The sequence below is a fragment of the Haplochromis burtoni genome, unplaced genomic scaffold (assembly GCF_018398535.1).
Source record: "Haplochromis burtoni strain Fernald_Lab_line unplaced genomic scaffold, NCSU_Asbu1 Contig_27, whole genome shotgun sequence".
NCBI classification, from domain to species: Eukaryota; Metazoa; Chordata; class Actinopteri; order Cichliformes; family Cichlidae; genus Haplochromis; species Haplochromis burtoni.
In genome coordinates, this window is record NW_024582388.1 from 1,022,792 (window position 1) to 1,044,348 (window position 21,557).

The following is a 21,557-nucleotide window of genomic DNA, read 5'->3' on the forward strand; positions in this document are numbered from 1 at the left end:
TTCAAGTAACGAGTAAAGTAAGGGATTACTATTGCAAAAACGGTAATTAGATTACCGTTACTTTCCCGTAGGAACGCTGCGTTACTGCGTTACTAAAACCGTGATTTTTTGCGAGAATGTCTCATGACAGTGACGTAAGCGAGTGCGACATTCGTGACAACAGCTGTGTGCAGATCAACAATGGATCATATATTGAGTGCAGAGAGAGTATGAGCGTGCAGCGTTTAAAGCGTGGAAGTACTGACCTTACTTTGAGTTTGATTCCATAAAAAGTGACAAAAACATTAGCGTTGTTGTGGGAAGAAAACTTCTTTTTACAGTGAAAAAACCCCTAAAAATGGGAAACTCACAGAGAAACTCGCGGATTCTTCCACTGACCGCCGCGGCACACCTGCACCAGGGTAAGCCTCCGCCTACCCAACTCCGCTTTACAGGTGAAAATAGAGCAACAGGACCGCTAGTCTTTGATTTTATTTATTTTCTGCTGTGTTTTACTTGCATCTATTTGAAAGAGTGAGTGTAAACACACACAAAAAAAAATTATGTGCTGGAATGTGCAGAAAATAGGTTTAAATATTAAACTAATTTCTTCCAGTCAGAGAATGTTGCATATAATTACATTTTTGCTTGATGCATAAAGTTAAAAGATTAAAACCAATAAAACAAGTTTTAAAAAGAGACTTTTCCATTTGATTACATTTTCTTTTGTTTACATATTGATGGATTATGTAGAAAAAGTAGAATTGGGCTGAAAGAGCTATCGCTTTATCACCTATTCAGGTTGTAAATCGTGTTTTTAAAAAGTAACTAAGTAACTAAGTAATTAATTACTTTTGAAAATAAGTAACCAGTAAAGTAACGGGATTACTTTTTTGGGGAAGTAATCAGTAATTAGTTACTGATTACTTTTTTCAAGTAACTTGACCAACACTGCTCATGACTGAAATGATTTTATTCACAGGTTAAATCTTTTATTATTAAAAACAGATGATTTGAAATAGTAAACCACGCTGTCAATCATTGTGCATGTGTGATGTGAACCACATTTATGCATGTTTATGATGCATGTATACAAGAACCTAGGACAACTTTTGAGTGTGTACAAAATTAACCAGTGTTTCCACCAGAGTGCAGATCAGGACCAAATTATCAACTTAAGTAGGTTATTATTTAGTCAGAGAAATCACGCTTGAAATACTTTATTACAGCAGCAGAATACAGTAGAGTTTGGCTCCCAGACTCAAAGTCCAAATATGTTACATTATGAAGCAATTACGTCGGTCACGGCAGATGGCTGCTCCTCCCCGAGCCTGGTTCTGCTGGTGGTTTCTTCCTGTTAAAGGGGAGTTTTCCTTCCCAATGTCACAGAGTGCTTGCTCATAGGGGGTCATGTGACTGTTGAGATTTCTTTGACTGTACATTTCTAAAAACTTTCCTTGACAGTTAGTCCTTGGAGAACCAAATGGAGAAAGTACTCGTCATTCTCAAATAACACAACAATTCTTTACTGGGTTACATCTTGTCAGTGATTTTTCCGTGTTATACATTTCTGCAGGTGAAAATGTAGCATCATAGTGCTGACAAAATAAGCACCTACAGCCAAGCAAGATATAAGAAATAACACGTCATCTGAACACAAAGGTTTAATTAAAAAAAAGTTTGACAGAGATAAAAAGTGAGAGATAATTTATATACTTTAAATAGCAACACTTGAGATAACAAGCACTATTCCTAGCTATCAGTTGGTTGCATATCACAGAATTTCGCATCTTTCTCCAGGAATACTTTGATTTTGAAATCTCTGTGTTCTCCAGACGCATTGAACATTACAAATAGCTCCTGCTCTGACTCAGTTACACATGAAAAATGAGGTAATTATTTACAACACATTAAAAAAGGGAGATAGAGTTGAATCTGTGTATTACTTAGATCCATGTACACCAGGCCAAACTAAGAGACTCGTAATTTAGCACCAAATCGATGATCAGAAACATTATTTCTTTAACGTATACAAGGTATAATGTTTTTGGTGCTAACATTAAAACTGGGATAAGGAAGGGAACACTATTAGAAAATCTGTAGACAAGAATTTTTTTTTCAGGTGTTACTTGGACAATTACTCTGTATGAAACTGTAAAAGAGTATCACATAGATTATCTGATCACTGTAAAATAATTTTGTTATAAAAACTGAATCGAATGTGTTTTATAAGTTCTGGTAATTTTTTTAATACATGAGGGCCATCGACATTTTTCAGAGTACAAAAAAACAAATTAGTAGTAGTAGTAGTATAATTATGAGAGGGTAGTTGCAGTATCCTGTACTGAACAGCAGAGGTCCGTCTTGACTTCTTCAGTGGAGGCGCTGTTCATGTTGTCAAGGTAGTGGGCCCCAGTTTACTGGTAGGCAGCCAGTCTCTAGGTGGAAATTTCCACTCAAACCACACTTGACCAAAGGCCATGAAGATGTTTGAAAAGAGTGATAATGAAACATTAAATAGACTCCCACGCTTAAAAATTTCCATTTTGGTTTGTTCTTCTGTAAACAGCATAAAAGTAGGGGTCATAAACAGCTTGGCTTTAGAGTTTGGGTAAATTGTTCCACAAGTTTGACTTGGAATTTATATATTTGCTTTTTAATTAGGATGTTAATATGTGTGTTAGCTTTAAGAATATTTTTGGTGCTGCATTGTTGGGGAGTTGCAAAGTCTTTTCATGCACAGCAGCGTTCAAGGTTTCCCTCTGAGGCATTTTTCTCCAATCCGCTGTGTGTGAGTGTGTGTGAGTGTGTGTGTGTGTGTGAGAGAGAGAGAGAGAGAGAGACGTTTTTGGCAGTAGGTGTGTGTAACAGAGAGTGAAGCTGTATTTCAGTAGTTGAATCCACAGTGCAGAGCACAGAATACGTGTGCATGCATAATTCATTTTGGTGAGTGTATGAGACTGCAACATATGGTATAAGGTGAAGAGATCAATCCAATTTAAATTAAAAATCACACAGAATTATCTGTGCTTTTATCACCATCAACCCCTTTGAGGTCACTGTTATATTGCTATGAGGTTGCTATGGAAACTGTCCTCATTTGCTTCCACTGTTAAGAGTAATTTCGTTCTAAAAATTTTAGTTGGCTCATGAAGCAGCTTTTCAGCTTCATTATTTGTCGGTAGTTTGTTTTTATCTTAAACAGCACACTATAAATACGTGTCTTTAGAAGAAAGGTATTATTTAAAACATTTGTTTTCTGCCCTCTTAGAAGACGTTTTTTTCTTTACATTCCATCTAATGTGCTTTGACGCAAACAAGGTTTATTACTTTCCAAAGAGGAACTAACCTTTGGTTTACTTGGGGAAGCAAAATAAAAGCTGAGGTTTGTTACTCTTCAGCCTGCACATTACATAATCTGTGACCTTTAGGTGCTGGAGGAAATTTTAAACAGGTACAAACACACTGTCCCTGCCATTAGAGTTACAATAGGATATACACAAAGACAAAACTGCTACTCTTTTGCAAGGAAAAGTACTACAAACCTTTAGGAATGTCTTGGTGATACAGTAGCAACATGCTTTATAACTTAGATGCTGAACTTAAGTGCAGCATCAGGATGGAGAAGGCACTGGTTGCTTGATTTGGTACATTTTAGATACAAAGAAATCACTTTAACCAACAAAAAGATGAAACGACTAACATAAAATCTGCCCTGCAACATCACTGAAAATAGACTACAACACTGAGACTAATGAGCCAAGCTGATCTTTATCACTGTAACCTTAAACTGAGCTTAGTTCAGGCAGGTCAAGCTTCGCCCACGGTCCCAGTGTATCAGCTCAGCCTAGCTAATGCCTCAGCCGATCCAGTTTTGTGCATCCTGCTCCCAAATCTCATACTTCACTCGTGTTAGCCTTCTTACAGTTGTTGCTACCTCTGCAAGCCATTGTGCAGCCCTCCTCCACCCCCGCTTCCTCTTTTCACTGAGTTTTCGATTTAATCAGTGTAAAGTCCGCAGCCAGTGTTGCTGATGTTTTCATGCTCCACATGAAAGTGTAGGGAGGTCCCAGAAGAGAGCCATACCTTCAACTGTAAATTACTGCAGAAGGAAATATCAGTCTTCTTATGAGAAAAGTATGCCTGACTAGCACGAATGAATATGGCAAATATTTGCCATCAAGGCTTTTAAGTTTTATCCTTTTATTTGCTAAACTAAACACAGTGCAGATGTTAGCATTCAAGGCACAAGTGCTGTACTATTTGCTAACACAGCATGCCTGCGCTGCAGAGGTACATGTATGCAGTTACCTAACTGCATTGAATACTTTAGCCTTGAGGCTGAAGTATGTGTATGCCGCATTCATATTGTGAAACTGATCTTTGTTCTATGAGGGCTTTCACAATTTTGACATACAAAAGCAGCGAGTGAAAGCAAGTGAAGAAATGAATAGAGAAAGTACAATATAACAGCTACAGCACAGGTGTCAAACTCCAGGCCTTGAGGGCCGGTATCCTGCAGGTTTTAGATATGTCCTTGATCCAACACAGCTGATTTAAATGGCTAAATGACCTCCTCAACATGTCTTGAAGTTCTCCAGAGGCCTGGTAATGAACTAATCATTTCATTCAGGTGTGTTGACCCACGGCGATATCTAAAACCTGCAGGACACCGGCCCTCGAGGCCCAGAGTTTGGCACCCCTGAGCTACAGTGTGTACAATATTCCATATATTACAGCTCTGTGTTGGCTCCTAATTTCTGAAGTAGTCATAAACAACCATAAGATTTCTACTTCGGCTAATACTATGGCTTTAGTTTAATTACTATTTGAGGTTTTAGCTATGCAGCTATTGGAGATCAGTATATACAAATATTCTCTGTTGTTGGCTGCAATAAGTCACATTTGGTGCTTTTAGGTCTTGCTCTTCAGTCTGATGAACTGAAGACCAAGTTTTTTTTAAAACCCATCAGATTGCTTGAAAATGTCCTAATACAGAAAACACTGGTGTTATTGTCTCTGACATTTTTTGGAAATGGGAAGAATCCCTATTGGTTAAAATTACCCAACAATTCTTAAAATGATTCAAGCTACCACCAATTTTCTCCTCTCCTAAGCTAGTAAAGTAATATGCTGCTTATATATGATTATACAATTAATAATCATGCAATAATATAATATAGTTCCCTTATTTAATTTAATTTATATAGTTAAGCCCATATGTTGTTGTGCAAAGACACAGTTTTGTAGCTTCACCTTTAAACACCATAATCAATCATTTTAAAATATTAGGACTGTTTTGCAGCATTTGGCTGCATCTACGTGGAGAGTGTAACCCAGTATACTTCATAATTCATCTTTTTACTTCTATAAGCAGTCACCTCATCAATAAACACCATCAATAAAGTATGGTGGTCCATTTCCACTGGCAGCCATAAATGTTCGTGCCACAGTAGTGGCTCCATCACGTCTGAGAGACGACGTAATTCGTTTCTTAATATGAGCTGTTTCTCTCCTTCTCCATACTTTTCTCTATCTTTATGCTACAAGTTCATCTTAGTTTCTTCTGAGCATAACCAAAGGTTTGCACCTTGTGTTTCCATTTAAGAAGGCGCCTCTTGATAGTACACACTGACAATAATACGCCTACCTCCTCGAGAAAGTTCTTCACTTGGTTAATGTTGTGATGTTGTTTTTCTTAATCGTGGAAATGATTCTGTCATCGTGCACCTTATTTGACTTCAGGCGTTTTGGCTACTCCTAAAGTTCCTGCTTTCTCTCAGATGTTTATTTATTCGTTTTTACTCTATTTTCCAGCTTAATGACGGCCTCCCTCACTTGCATAAACATCTCTGTGGCCCTTATATTTAAAGTTACAGTGACCAGCTATAAGTTACAAATTCAACAGTGTGAATAAACTTCAGATTGTCTGCTTCACTTGTCATAAAACATGAGGGAACAGGCTTCACCTGGTCATGAAGCCATGTGTCAGTCAACTGTCCAATGAATTTTGAGCCTCTGATTGTCTGCACTTCAATTACATATAAGTTGTTTTGGTGTACAGTGGCAAAACCACAAAAATTGTGGCTTTGTCCAACAATTTATGGACCTGTAAAGTGCAGATTTATTTTGCACAGCTTTAACTGCACTAACATAAGATGGCTTCAGTGTTGAGGGAGTTTCATCAGCAGTATGTGAGCTAAACATTATCACACAATCCATGTCACATTTGTATATTTTATTAGATAAACAAAAATATTTTTTTTACAATTCAAATGAGGAAGTACATCAACAACAGAACACCTGGTAGAAGACTGAGCCATTTAAAACAGCAAAAACGAAGTGCAGAAAATATTCAGCTCATCTGATATTAAAGAAATAGAGATATAGAAGGCCTGGATGTTTTCCTTTCATAGAAATTAAAAGAATGGGCGCACGTCTGAGATCACAGACAGTAGCAGACTGTTTGGGTGGCAACTATCAAGACTGATACTGTTATGACTGAGTTAGTCAGTGGGTAGATCCCTTACTGTTACTTAAAGAGCTTTGGCAGCCGCATTGTAACAGATGTCAGGGTCTGCTACTCAGAGGAATGCTCTTTTGTGCATTTGTCTACATTCTTCATAGAAAATCAAATATTTTAATGAAGTATAATCAGGGAAATAATGCGAGCTACAACAGAAACAGAGAAAGCTTTTACATATATTACCAGAAACATGAACACAAAATGATACATTATTTGAGAAAGAATATTTTTACAAAAAAAAGACAAAAGAATTGGCATTACCCTTTAAACAGAGCATTTTAATATTACAATAAGCCATAAATACAGTTTTATTCCAAAATGGATATTCATCATTTCAAAAAGTTATTTAACAGCAGACCAAAACAGTTATTCTTGGGGCCATATTCAATGTAAAATGATTGTTTACAAATTTGATATTTCAATTTTTAAAACATACAACAACTATCTTTGTAGAATATATACGTTTTTATGTGAAATCAGAATCAGAAGACTTTATTTATCCCTAAGGGGGATAAATTCAGGTAACTGCAATAGAATATAAACTCTAATATCTACACGTGTCCTTGGTTACTTTCTGTGCTTTCTCCAAAGTCCAACTGTGCTCTTTCGTTTCACTTCAAGTACTGTAACGTCGCTTCAGTAATGCAAAAATAAAGATTCTTTTGAACATTATTTGATTCTTTGAAACTATACTGTGATTCAGATAATGCCTCTCTATATATTGGTATGAAATAGATTTCAACGCAAATGGATTTTTATGTTGATTTCATTGACTTTACCAGTGTTTTCTTTAAAAAAAAGAATCTTTTGTAACAAACTAACAATGACAAAAATCCACTTTACAGACAAAATGCTTGATAAATCTTCTTTCTTTTTTTTTTAACCGCATGAAGGAATGCAATGACCAAAAACAGAAGCATAAATAACATATAATCAGGTAAACACACTTTGAGTTGCCTTGTCGCAGTGCTGATGGATCTGTGTAGCAGCTCGTCTGACCTCAGAGAAACATGCTGGTTGCGGGACCTGGCTGACCCCTCGAAGAATTTTTCGTAATTGCCATAAATGAGCGGAACATTTTCAGGAAACACCTGTATTTCCTCTTCCTGTTCCTCTTCATCAGCTGGCTCTCATTGGTTAGCCTCGCTCGTGCGCAACAGCAACAGCAAACACAATGTGTACGACACTTGAGTCTTCACATGCAAAGAGCACAAGATAAGAACAAGAGCGAAACTGGCAAGCTCAAGCTATTTGACTTCCCTACGACACTTCTGAAATTTGGCGTAAATCAGGCCTGAGTGAGCAGAGAATAAAAGACGATGAAAGTAGTTTTTGTTCCAGAGTCTTTTCTTCTTTCTTTTTTTTCTTTTTTGGTTTTTTGTTTTGTTTTGTCTTATTTTGCTGTAGAAGTTTGTAAACTGTCTTCAGCCCATGACCACAAACAGCCACTGCTACTCAGCTTTGTGGCAGTAAATGTCCTTTAGTGCTTTTAGCTCTTCAATCAAGGTCTTGTTTTGGTTTTCCAACACAGCCACACGGTTTTCCAGACATTTGACATACTCTTTCTTTTTCCTGCGGCACTCACGAGCTGCTTCCCTGAGGAGGAAATGGAGGAAAAATTTGGGATGAGTCTCCAGATGAAAATATAATATAAGAGTCAAGACAAGTCTGCACAATCCATAAACAAAACAATGTCTGAGGCTTTTGAGTTTGAGTTTCGTGCGTTCGCGAATCTGTTTACGTAGAGATTCGCTGCAGTGTTTCATTTTCAAATTTTTAAAAAAATCTGCCGATCACCTACAAAAGCAGAAATCTTTAGCTTTGACCTTTTGTGAATAGTCGCTTTGACACAAAGTGTGAACAGCAACCTCCAGACATGCACAATAACACTTCAGTCAAAGTTTCCAATATGCATGAATTAGGGGGTCCCCAACATTTATTCCCTTGCTTGCTTGCAATCATATTTCCATTACTGACATGGAATGATCTTACACCTCAAATACAATCTTTTACTTCTACTTCAGCTCCTACCTGTTTTTCATCAGCCGGACCTCCCTCTTGCGGGTGATCTCCTCGGCGTGCTGTGATGAGGGGTTCTGCATGCTGCCTGGAGACGCAGCCATTACAATGCTCTGAGCCAGGCCCGAGTTTGGTGAACGAAGCTGGTAGGCGGGGATGTCTCCAGTAGCGGCTGTAGATGAATACAGACAAAAGAATAGGAGATCAAGATTCTGCAACCTTTTACTTTTTGTAGATCTTTGTTGTCTTTATATTTTCCTCATAAAAACTCTAAATCTGTACAAGAATCTTTACCTGCTTCATTTATCCTTATACCATCAGACTAACACAGAATACAAAATGTTGCATTTTTTTTAAGAAAAATTCTTGAGGTGTGTCCTAACATTATGCTGTACTTATTATTTTATTACATTAAAAGCAGGAATTAGGAGCTCTAATAAAAAGATGCTGGCTCAAACAAACAAACTTCAAAACTTTGCTGCTGAAATACAAAGTCAAGCAGTTCCCACTTCTGAGGGATACTAAGCAACACAGCAAGTACCATAAAGTCTATTTCTGTTCTTTTTATGCAGACATTAGTAAGATCTGCTTTTGTTTTTACTTAATTTGCCCTCATAAATTGTGAATTTATGCTCTAGGACCAGAGTTAAGTGCTTTTAACCATAGGAACTAAAGGTCAGAGGCCTGCTGTGTCCAAATACTCTAAAACACCTTCAGTCCTGCTATTGCTAATGTAATGCAATGTAACTTTATAGCCTGAAGCGGTGCAGAATAAAAAACTTGTTATCAGACTGTCCAATCTAAATAAGCTGCTCACCGTTTGATTTTTGAATAGAGAGTCATTATTGCCTTTATATTATACTAACATTTACTGAAACATATGATAAACTGCAAACAATATGACTGCGTTTATTCTCAGTAGAATAAACCCATAAGTTTCGTTTGTTTCCTCACAAGATCTGGTATCGCTAACGAGATAACAGCACTTGCATTTGGGAGGTGACGTTTTTGTAAACCACTGTGTGCTACTGATAACTGGTAGCCTCTCGAATTCTTAAAAGAAAGTGATGTTAATTCTGGAGAAGGCTGAAAAAACAAAGCGATTCTGTGGATGTGGTTTATGAGCTGTTTGATTTGAGTCATCACTTTCATGACTCAACTGTGTGCTGCTCTGCCTGCTGCCTCGTAACATTTCACCCTCTCGTTTTCACTTTGTTCCTGAGAAGTTTCATTGCTCTGCCCTGACCTGCTGTTCACACACACACACACACACAGACACACACACACACTCATTCAGAAAGAGACACAGCAGGTGCGAACACACAAACACGCACAGACACACAGAGCGTCTGTCTCTTTTTCTCTCATTGTGATAACAGAGTGACTCGGGCTGTGCTGACGTCAGTGCGTGCGTCTCACTTGCCCGTTTGCATTCTCTCTTCCCTGCCTGGCTTCTGTTCCAGGAAACTGGAGTGACGTCAAACCCCCAACTATCTTACCACCCCCTCCCCACCTCTCCCTTACTTATTACCCCCTCCCTGCCTGTCTGCCCAACAACCACTGTAGCGATTAAAAGGTGTGTGTGTGTGTGTGTGTGTGTGTGTGTGTGTGTGTGTGTGTGTGTGTGTGTGTGTGTGTGTGTGTGTGTGTGTGTGTGTGTGTGTGAACATACTCGCAACAGCGAGAAAGAGTCTGAATGGAGCAACGCTGAGCATACTAACTAAATGCTTGTTTACTTGCTAGATCTGAATTCAACCCTGAACTGTCATGAGTGTTTTTCCTGTTTTGCAACTGCAAGGACACCAGTATGATCTGTGTAAAGACTCATCTTTACTTTCACAAGGCATGAAATTGAAAGTCGAGTAAAAGTAATTTCAATTTCATAAATATGCCCCTGAATGCAAAAGCTTCTGCTCTCACAGTTTTCTAAATAAAAGAGATCCTCTTGCAATTAGAAGCTCCAAATACCAAAAGCATATTTTTAAGAGGACTTACATTCAGGTATAATTAGAGCTATACATCAAATCAAAACATGCACAAATATCTCTCGAAAAAGCACAGAGAAAAGAGTCAGAGTGTTGCAGAGAACACATTATTAAACATGTGAAGAAGCTCTACCTGACTCAGTCTCATCCCCAGTTACAGCCATCTCTGGTTTCCAATAATCCAGCACCACGGCAGAGAGACACCTCACTACAAAAACTCTCCTCTACCACTATCCTTTTCTGCTTTACTTGTATCTCCTTTGCTCCCGCTTCTCCTTTCCTCTCAGCTCTCTGTATCAGAGTGCTCACTTGCCAACTTTACAGCCTGATTACAATTACAGGCATTGACATCACAATGACATCACTACTGCCCGCTGAAGTCAGTAAAACACCCTGGATTAGAGTTCCTCCCACCCTCCCCTCCTGCAGATGAGTAACTGAAGTACAGAAACACAATGTGAGCCAGGCAGGAACGGAGGGAGGGAGGCAGGGAAGGCGGGGGAGCTAATGGGGGGAGGGCGGTAGCTGAGGGGGGTGTATTTTTAGCTCCAGTGACGCAACTAGAGCGACGCTCAACAAACAAGAGGATATTGTGTCCCAAGCGGCCATGCAAACTGTTGAGCTCCCTGATTCAAGGTGTGTGTGTGTGTGTGTGTGTGTGTGTGTGTGTGTGTGTGTGTGTGTGTGTGTGTGTGTGTTTTGGAAAGTGTTAAGGAAGTAAGAAAATAGTAAACATGGATAATGAAGGTTTTACATTTTTTTTCAAGTTTAAGCAAACGTCCATTACTTATCCTGCTGAATTCTACAAAACAGTTATTTAACCAAACCTGTCAAAACAATATTAACCACTTAGTTGCCTGACGGGTCTTTGGTGGGAAAATCAGCAGCCAGGATGGAAAGGACGTGAGTGAAATTTATGGTATTACTAATTAGGAGGATCATGCATTATTTTTATTTTACTTTTTTTACTGTCACAGGTTTAAATTTATCACAGCTCAGCCTAACATTTGCAGGGCTTTCACTTTAGACAAAAACCTGCACTCTAACTCCTGGTAATATCGAGAAAAGAATACCAGAGGAACGAAAATAAAGACAGCAAGCAACATTGATTATTGTTGGTTAACCATTGATTCTGAAATCAATTCAAAAAGGGAAACTCTGAACCTCTTAGTAATAGCAACATGCGTAAAAAATGTTTCTATGACTTTTCACCATGGTTAAAACAATCCTGATTAACTATTAGTACATCCACAGCCCTGCTGCTGAGCAGCTCTATTAGCTTTGTTGTTAATACAGAGCTCTTCAGCTGGAAGGAATGAATTAGCCCAAGCACATAGGTGGTTCTGTTTGTGCCAGCTGGATATGGACTTATGGACTGATAAGGTAAATAACACAGTGTCAGGCAGAGTTACTGAGTTACTGAAAAGGCACCTACATGAACTGAAACCTGACCACTAATATGAGACATTCATCAGCTATTACACTGCAAAACTATCGGTTATGATCATAGGGTATGAAACACGATGTTAGTGCATGTGACTCTGTGAAAGTATACAACGAACAGTCCCTGAAAAGCAGAGTATGAAGTAACGAATTACAAATACTGTTTCAGGTATCTGTACTTTAATTGTAGTTTTTTTCCTGACAACTTTTTACTTTTACTCTTTCTACTTCTTACATTTTCAAAACAGGCTCATTACTCTTGCTTTAATGCATCAGAGGGGAGGTACTATTTCATGTCACTCCAGGCCTTCAAACATCAAACCCATTTGAACCTGCAATTTGAACTGCAAATTTAAAGCTTACATGTAAGTCCTCATGCTTTTACATCAGATAAAGGTTGGTCACATGTAACATTATGTCTATGAGGTAGAACTATCTGTGTTATTTAAAGGTTGCATCGAAATATGTTATTGCGGGATAAACAGTTTAAACCCCACATCTACTGTTCTTCTGTTTAGAGTCAAAGTCACCCTCTACAGTGCAGCCAACAGAAAGCAGAGGCATTTTCTTTTATTTCCTTAATTTTTTCTGCTCACTTTCTGCTAATCTGATTCAAGATAAGAATATTTATAAGAATGAAGTTTTAGACTAAAATAAACCACTAATATTATTTTCTTATTACATCAATATGGCAAGTTTCAGTTAGCTTTGCATAAAAGTAGCTGGTAGAAATGTCCTTTAAAGAGATACTTTTTACTTTCTTACTTTGAGTCAATTTCAGAGCCTGTACTTTTTCACTTTTACTTGAGTAAACAAGTGGAATCACTACTTCATCTTTTACTGGAGTATTTTTTAACAATAGTATCTGCACTTCTACTTAAGTACAGACTTTCTGTACTTTTGGAACCTCTGCTGATAAGTCAAGCGCATGGGCGAGTGCTACTTTGATCTTATCATTGACTGTAAATCAAACTAGAACTTCACCTTCTAATTAACATGTTTCGGATGTTCTGAATGCAATTATTTTCTTAAAGCGTCAGTTCTCAAACCACAGATTTACTATTATGAACAAGTCAATGAGAGTAAATGAATGGGTTAGTTCGCCTTTTGTGTGTTCATCTTAATATCAGCAAAAAATGATCAGATATTGAAAACTTCCCTCGTCCTAACTAGCTTAAAATGAAAAGTCAGCAGTTTTATCCAGTTAACTTCAGGTTAACAAGCGTTGAGCACAACCAGCTCCTTCACAGAAAACAACTTAATTCTGTTCTTTTTCCTATTCATTACTTTGATCTTCAGGTTAAAGGGTTTAGTTTGCATGGTGTTGAGGCTGAAGTGCAACATCAGAAAGACCGTTGTAGCTGAATTTCAAAAAGGACATGAAAGAAAGACAGAATTTTTTTTTAAACCCAATGAAAACAGGAGCCCACTCAAGGTGGTTCAGGGTATTTACTGATGATTACAGAAGTAGCAGGGGGGCGGGGGGATTCTTCAGTATGCAGAGCTATACTCTCTTCTTAGATTCACTCAAACACTGCAAAACGGACTAGCCAGCACTTCATGGTGCAAAAGGATATTAATCCAAACCATACTGCAAGACCAACCCAAGAGTTTATCAATCAAAGAAATGGGACATTGTTCAATGGACGAGTCAGTCACCTGATCTCAACCCAACAGAGCATCCTGTTCAGTTAAATACAAAACTAAATGCAGAAAGATCCACAAACAAGCAGAAACTCAAGGGAAGAAAATCATCACCTGTAATGTCCATAGTCTTAGACTTCAGGCAGTCATTAACCCTTTGTCCAAAAAACCAAAACTGACCTATTCGTGTCCTTTAACAGGTACCAGAGGCTCTAAGTTCTGCCAGATGACAGTGATAAGCTCTTTGCTGAGCTATGTGTTACTTTCGATATGAAGCAAGAGATTAGACCTGACAATACAACATGGTCAACAGCAGCTGGACAGAGCGATATCTTAACTAAAGAAGAAAGAGAGTGGCTTGGAGTAGAGCAGATGAGTAAGCCTTCACCACATCTTGATGAATTCAAGCACTTACTCAGAACAAATAATCATCTTTTTGGTGCTTTGAAGATGGAACTGCAGCTGTGTTCAAAGTAAGAAATGAACTTGAGGGAATTTTTTACAAACTTGCTTAAGAAATCACTGAAAGTAAAAGATGAATATATTGCACAATGAATCCAAGTGGTGTGGACACATTTGTGGAACGTAATGGAAATCCTAATGAAACTTTAATATTGCAGAGTTATGAATCTCAAATGTTTTTTGAGATACAATTTACTGTCTGTAGGACAAATTACTGTCACAAAGGGTCTTCCATGTTTTCACTGAGAAACATCCCATAATTTATTGAGTCCTTAATCCCACGATGTCAGATGGGGATTACCATATTATTATTTTTTTACACAGATTTTGATCTCTGCTATCATTTATGGCTTATATCTGTGGATAAAATAAATAAATAAAAATCTGAGGTGCCGTTTGAAAAAGCCAAAACATTCAATATTTACACCCCAACATGTATGCTGCTGTTTCGTAAAGGATGTTTCTGATATAAATTCAAAGTTGCACCCTACCTTGGATGAGTACCTGTCCTCCCTGGATAAAGAGCTGCTGTGGAGAATCTCCAGGCTGAGCTGCACACTGTAAGACAGCGGCTCCAGGCTGTGGGGTGGGACTACTTGTTACTGGCAGGTTCTGGACCCCCTGTAGACCTGGAACCCCAGGGCTGGACAACTGGATGGCTCTCCCTTGGGTGATTGCAACTGTGTAGGGGATTTCATGAAGTTAGAATGAAGAAATAGTAACATCTAATGCTTGAAATTTGATTTTCTGTGCTCCAATAGCTCACAGAGCTTTATGGTCCTAACAGGAGCCATAAAGCTCTATAAGCTATTGGAGAGCATTTTCTCTAAACGACTTAGATAATTATTAAGTTAACCCACTGTGAACACTTAAAGCTTCCAAATGTGTACACAGGAAGGAAAGGAATACCTTTGCCTTTCATTCCTCTTCAAGCAATGAAATATTTCCTGTAATTGCATGTACCCAATGAACTGATTATATGCAACAATCTTGAGCCACTCTCACTTCTTTATATTTTCTGGGAAACATTTAAAACATGAATGGGAATTTGGTACACAAGGCAAAAACAGAGTTTTTACAAATTTAACAAATTTGAAAATCAATATTTGGTATGACCGCCTTTGTTCTTCAGCACAGCCTGAACTCTGTTAGGCAAGCTTTCTTTTAATTTCTTTTAACGGACTTCATGAAGCGTTCCCCATAGCTCATAGGTCAGTGTTAATTGGATTCATGAAGAAAGAAAGAAACAGAAATGGTCAGGAACAAGAACTGGATCGAAAAGAAGTGAAAAAGCTGCCAATATCTAAAGAAAATGCCTGGACAACTATTACTCAAGACCACTTTAAAAATTACAGGCTCCTTGGAAGCACGGTATAAATAGTGAAGTGTGGCTAAAACTCTTTTGTACAGTTCTGTAAATGTATGTTACAGAGCAGAAAATGCTGAAGATGACTCTCTAGTGAGTGGACCATTCTCGTGTGTACTGACTGTATTGTCCGGAGCTGGTCTGGTAGATGGAGGTTGGCACTGTGGGGGAGTTGGAAACTGGCACTTCATCCTCCGTCTTTTCCTCTTCAATTTTAGGAACTGCCAGTGAGTTGGAGGAAAGCTCATTCAAAATTTTCCTGCCAAACAAAATAAAGTATTTTCATAAAGACCTTTTAACACTAGCAGACTTTTTATGACATATATCACAATTTAGCTTACTCTTCATATCCTCTCACCAATATGAAGGACGCCTGGAGAGAAGCTCCCGCCTTTTCTGTGTGTCTGTTACTGACTCGTCATCCTCCAGTTCTGCTACAGTAGCAATCTGAGCAAAAAGCAGGCAGTAATTAATAGTGATGAGTAATCCACATTGTTTTCTTTTTTAAATTATTTTGGCAACATCATTTGTGCTAAATGTTGTCACTGAGTGGGTGTATCTTTCCACACACTGTCTTTTGTAGAACACTGGGAGGTGTTTGTGAGAGACAAAGATGACGTCAAAGAAGGAATTTGAGCTGCATTTTTTGAAGCCCTACTCTTTTCAACGCATTGCATGTCACAAGAGACAATAACTGTAGTGCGCAAAAGTCTTGCCACTCTTGATTTCTTTATAGTTTTCCAGGGAAAATTATGTATTGAAGTGTGCAAATATATATGGAAATACAGTATAAAAGGCAAAAACTGAGTTTTTACATTTCTAACAAGCTTAAACTCTTAGCGAAAGCTTTTTTGTAACTTTTTTAAGTCTCCAGGCTTCTTAAAGCACATTCAAAGCTCTTTTTTTAGGTATTTGCTGCCTTTTGTTCTGTTCTTGGTCATGATGATCCAACACCACCTCTGTAATATTGAGGTCTTAGCTCTGGGGAGGTTAATCCATGACTGATATTGATTCATTGTGTCTTTTTCCATCCAGCTATGTTTTACTCCATTGGCAGTGTATAGAGAGGTACTAGTCTGCATTCTTAATTCTAACAATTTTCACAAGATCCCCAACACCACTGACTGACATGGAGTCCTAACCCATGACACACACTCACTGTTGCCCCTCTCTCTTGACCTCCTCCGCACATATTGGTTATGATTTTAACCAAAAATGTCAAATTTGGATTCATCACTCTGTCAGACTCACCATGTTGATTTTCAACCAAGCTCCTGTGCAATCTTGCATAACTGAGCTATTTCTTTCTACTTCCCTTCCTTAAGATTGGCCCAATTCTTCCACTGAGACATTTCTGAAGAGGCTTAAACTGACAGTAGATGGGTCAACTGGAAGGCCTGATGCATTGAGTATTTACAGAATTTTTTTCCCTATTTCCTAAGGACATGAATAGATTTTTTAGGCCTGCCACTTCTTTTTTTGTCCTCCATCTGTCCACACAATCCCAAGTTATGCCAACTTTGTGGCTGATATCAAGGACTCAACTCTTTAGGAATCACCTTGGTGAGATATATATCTCGATGTCCATCAAACTCTTGTTGTTGACATTTTTCACAGATTCAACTAAAGAAATTGGAATAAAATGATGTGTCTTTGTAGTAGGTTGTTTGCAACAAAGTGCCTGAAGATATGATTTACATTGGTTCACTGCTAAGTTGTCTGTAATGTGTTGACACAGCACTGCTTTATCCCTTGAGATGGGTGCCTGTTTTATGTTCGAGTGATTCATAGATCAGTGTTAAGCAAAAGCAAATTTAAAAAAATCATAAATCCTGAAATTGGTCAGGTACAAGGTTTGAACTATGAATGAGTGAAAAGCAGTCAAAGTCCAAAGGAAAAAACTTTCAGAAACACTGGAGAACTGTGGTTCAAGCCACTTTCAAATTACAAGAAAGTCTGGCTTTTTAGAAACAACATATAAAGGGTCAAGACATTTGCACAGCACTGTATATTCTGCACAATTATTTGCAAAAAAAAGTTACCACCTTTCTCCCCTCAAGCATTTGTTTGTTTTCCCAACTGAAACATACTGTGGGAATAATAACAAAGTCACCCTGGTAATGTGTCATAAGCCAAAGGGCTTTTATGACTCACGCTGCTGTGTAATGAATGTACATTAGGATAATATCTGTACCAGACAAAGGTGCCGGGTTAAACAGAGGTGTGTCCATTAATTTGTAATAAAGTGGAGGCTGGAACTAAGCTTGTTAGCTTTATGCTCTGGAAGCAAATTTAAAGCAAGAAATAACTGTGCTGTGCTGTTACGCACACAGTGTTAGTGCTGACTTTAAACAGGATGTTTTGCATCCTCCAGATGTTTAATGGCACTCAATCAGAGTCTTACGTTAAGACTTACTGATGCAGGATTTATTTAAATAACAGTTATTACTGGAAGCGTACAGCTAATACCAGCAGTCAATCGGCAACAAGTCAAACTTGCTACTGATAGTTTCACAGATAAGAAGTACAGAGTAGTTTGAAACCAGTCAACAAAACCACATTGTGGTGTAGATCTATGCCATCTGACTGTGCATTTCAAAGATATAATCTATTTTCATGCTAATTTCCTTGAAAAAATACTTTCCATGAGACGACAAAGTAACCTCTGCTTTGCAAACAAAGCTGCACAGGAGAGAAAAGTCTGCTTCTCCATTTTAACCACTGTTTCCTTTCTCAGGCCCTATACTTCTAGACACTGGTCCTCAATACAATAATATTAATAACTTCTTGCCAGCATTTTCACATGACAGATCACTGTTATCTGATGCATCTGCAGCTCTACAGCAGTCATCTAAACGAGACACAACATCTCCTGAGAGTGAAGGTTAGACTGATGAGCTTAAACCTCAGTTCCTGCCGCTCGCTTGAATCCTATTAACAGATGCACTACATTAAACCATAAGCCCTGCAGTGTGCCTTGTACACAGCAGTTACAAGTTCATTGACCAAGATATTGATCTCGATCTAAATTAGTGTACAGAGCAGAGTGGGGAAAGTATTTACTGCTTTTTTAGGTGTTATTGTCAGGCTTTGTGGCTTAAATGTTCATCTTACTAGAGCATTTGCATCAGTAGTGCTTTGACAGAGATACTTATCTTGAAACATGTTCAAATAACTCGAGGTGTTACTGGAGGCTCGACTTGACTTAAGATTTGTCGGGACTTGTTTTCAGTGACTTGAGGCATAATCTGGACGTATCCTAATGGACTTGAAACTTGCTCTGAAACGTCTGACCTGATCATATCTTGAATTATGTAAGACCTGAGACCCACCCTGAGAGACTGGCAACTTGGCTAAGAGTTGACTTCAGTCTCCTGATTGACTTGGGTTCTGACTCTGGCATGACCCATAGGAGCCTCTAACTACTTTGCTTACTGCATACAGATGTTTCATTAGTCTCTAGTTAAAATTTGGAACTGAAATTAAATTTTGCATGTATTGACAAAGCTATTCTCTGATGTGAAAAACTGAGTCATCCATTAAAAGAGTTCAAATGAGTTCTGAGGCAAGCATGTGCCCTCACCTGGACAGTCTGAACTTGTGGTGATTGTATAACAGAGGCCTGCGGGGCCTGGATGACCCCCTGGATTTGAACTGTCTGACCAGGCAGCTGAACAACAGTCACACCGGAAGACTCTTCTGCTAGTGACGCCTGCAGGCACACATGAAATGATGAATGTTTGCCTGCAACAGTTAGACTTGAGTGTCTGAACTCCTCTTGTCTCTGAACACATCTTAAAGTTTGTTTGTTCTCTTCCGGTTAAAACCACCAAACACTTCCTAACCGCGCATGTGTGCACCTGAGCAGCAGCTGCAGGAGAAGGGCTGGTTTCACTCTGGTTTTCCTCTCCATCTGTCAATGAGTCATTTAAACTGCTGTCCAGCTGAGACGATACGGAGCTATCCATAGTCGCTCACCTAGACAGACAGATGGACGGGCAAATTAATAATGATACAACTGAAGCAGACAAAGGCAATCCTAATGTTTTCTTCTCTAACATCATTACACAGGTAAAAGACAAATAAATGTGTTTTTGCAGTCCAATTTTCCCCTCAGTATTCATTAAACATTGGCTACAGATAGACATTTAACCTTGGAATATCGGCAAGAATTGTCTTGTGTTTACAAGACCTGTGTTATATTTTTATATTGTGTTATAAGTGTTCTATCTGCACTTAATTACTTTGTTCAGTACGATTCCGTTCAAGCTTAACTGACACGCAAAAAAGATCCAGACAGCCGGGTGCATAGAGGCAGAAATAACAACATTAACTGCACTGTAATGAAGTGCAGAATAATGAGATGGTGAACTGAATGCTCCTCAATCAGTGAGTCTGAAATACAATTTGAGAAGACAGAGCCAACAGAAATAAATGAAATGAAAACACTCCTGATTTAAATCAAAATTATTTGTCCGAAGATCTGTGCTGAGAGTGAGTGTTTTTCAGCTTGTGACAAATTTGCATTATATAACTAGCAAGCTCATTAAGTGTGGCAGCCACCAGGTGAAGCTGGCTGACTGAATTTAGGATTCTTTTTTTTCCCATAATTTGGACGACAGACTGTTACAAACTCGAGTACAATTTTGTTAGAGGGCAATAATGACAATGAAAGGCTGTAAAGATTTGTGTCCAACTGGGTTTTAGAAAATTAAAAGAGGTTTGCTTCAAATTAGAGGCTGGCTGCAGTGTCAAAACTAAACAAATGGAGGGATTCTAATTCTATTTTTACAGGGTCTCAACAAAAAATTGGACTGATGTAAACAGTCAGCATCATAACTGGAAAGCATTAATATTTACATATTATACACATCAGGGACCCTCATGATGAGCCACAGAGCCCTGCCTTTTAGACTAGCCTCAAACTGTTTATTCTCTTCTACTGATGGCAAACTCTGAAGTTTCTTACTAGTGAAAATCTGAAACATTTCAATAAAATTAAATTAGCAATCCACAGCCGTTTGCCCTAGAAATGTCCTGAACCCGTTTTAATATATTTCGAGATGTGTGAATTTTTCTTAAAGCAGCACCCGTATTTGTTAACAAGACAGCCACTTTTTAACGTTTCAAGTAAAACAAATTACACGCAGTTACAACAGAGCTTTGTCGGTTGAACTAAGAAAAAATAGGGGACAAAATGGACTTCCGTTTTAAGGGCAGACCTTACGGGGTGAAAATTTGACAAATGTTGGACTTTTATTTTGAGCAACATATTTTAATACAATTTTAAAATAAATTGTGTTACACATGACGAATTTGGAATTAAAAAAAACAAAGTCTTCACATTGGATATTTTAGAATATTTTACGTAGTTGGGCTTAGGATTTTTATTTTGAAGAGGTCGCGTCCACTCCACTTCCGACATCTATTCCGCCTGACTTGACTTAGCTCAGTAAACTTCAGAGAGGAACTGCTGACAGTTGAGAACATTTTGTTTAACTCCATGATGGTCGGCAATTTATCAGCTGTGGTTACAAAATTAGGCTTTAATGGAGCGTTTCGCACCGAAGATGTATTTGCACATTTTCCTTCGACTCTGCCCGACTGGCGCTGACCAAAAATGTGACAGCTTTGCAGCGACTTACCGAAGTTTTACGTAGCCTGAGTCGTCACTAATGACAGTATGGGTGAACGGTCCGTGCCTTCGCTCACGTAGTTTCCACGTCAGCGCTGATGATGCTGTGCCGAAAATGTCGACAGGCGAGTCAGTTTAACGCCGAAGAGTGTCGAGGTGGAGCGAGAGCATTCACTCCTTCCTGCTTCCTTGTTTACACTCGGCGGGCGAAAAAAACGAGCCGTGGCTAAATTCTTGCTTTAAGTCAGCAGAATGCAGGAATTTCACGGGAAGACGCCACACATAAGATCTTAGAATCTGGAAATTAATTCAAATGTTTATCTTTTAGTTTTTCTACCGTGTATGTGTCCGCGACATGTTTGAAATAAATTGTTTCCGAAAAACAGTCATAGCTACAGCTTAACTCGACCCCTTTGTGTTAAAGTTTTCAAAAGGGTAATTGTTTTAATTTAGCATGGTAAGAGAAGTGTATTCATATTCATACGTTCAATTTTCGGA

At 38.4% G+C, this 21,557-nt stretch overlaps 1 protein-coding gene across 3 annotated transcripts; it reads right to left on the reverse strand.

The window, feature by feature from the left end:
* Window positions 1-6,202: 6,202 nt before the first annotated feature.
* Window positions 6,203-21,195, reverse strand: crema (cAMP responsive element modulator a). 3 transcript variants are annotated; one of them, XM_005918012.3, is made up of 8 exons: window positions 21,070-21,195; window positions 19,285-19,402; window positions 19,008-19,136; window positions 15,783-15,871; window positions 15,547-15,683; window positions 14,550-14,738; window positions 8,537-8,696; window positions 6,203-8,101 (listed from the first exon to the last, which is right to left on the reverse strand). In XM_005918012.3, the coding sequence occupies exons 2-8, from the start codon at window positions 19,390-19,392 to the stop codon at window positions 7,957-7,959; spliced, it is 957 nt and encodes a 318-aa protein (XP_005918074.1). In that variant the 5' UTR covers window positions 19,393-19,402; window positions 21,070-21,195; the 3' UTR covers window positions 6,203-7,956. The 3 variants fall into 3 exon arrangements, with proteins under 3 accessions (XP_005918074.1, XP_005918075.1, XP_005918076.1); XM_005918013.3 differs by lacking the exon at window positions 19,008-19,136 and having other exon boundaries at window positions 21,070-21,194; XM_005918014.3 differs by lacking the exons at window positions 14,550-14,738; window positions 15,547-15,683; window positions 15,783-15,871; ... (1 more) ...; window positions 19,285-19,402; window positions 21,070-21,195 and adding an exon at window positions 10,643-10,934.
* Window positions 21,196-21,557: the final 362 nt, after the last annotated feature.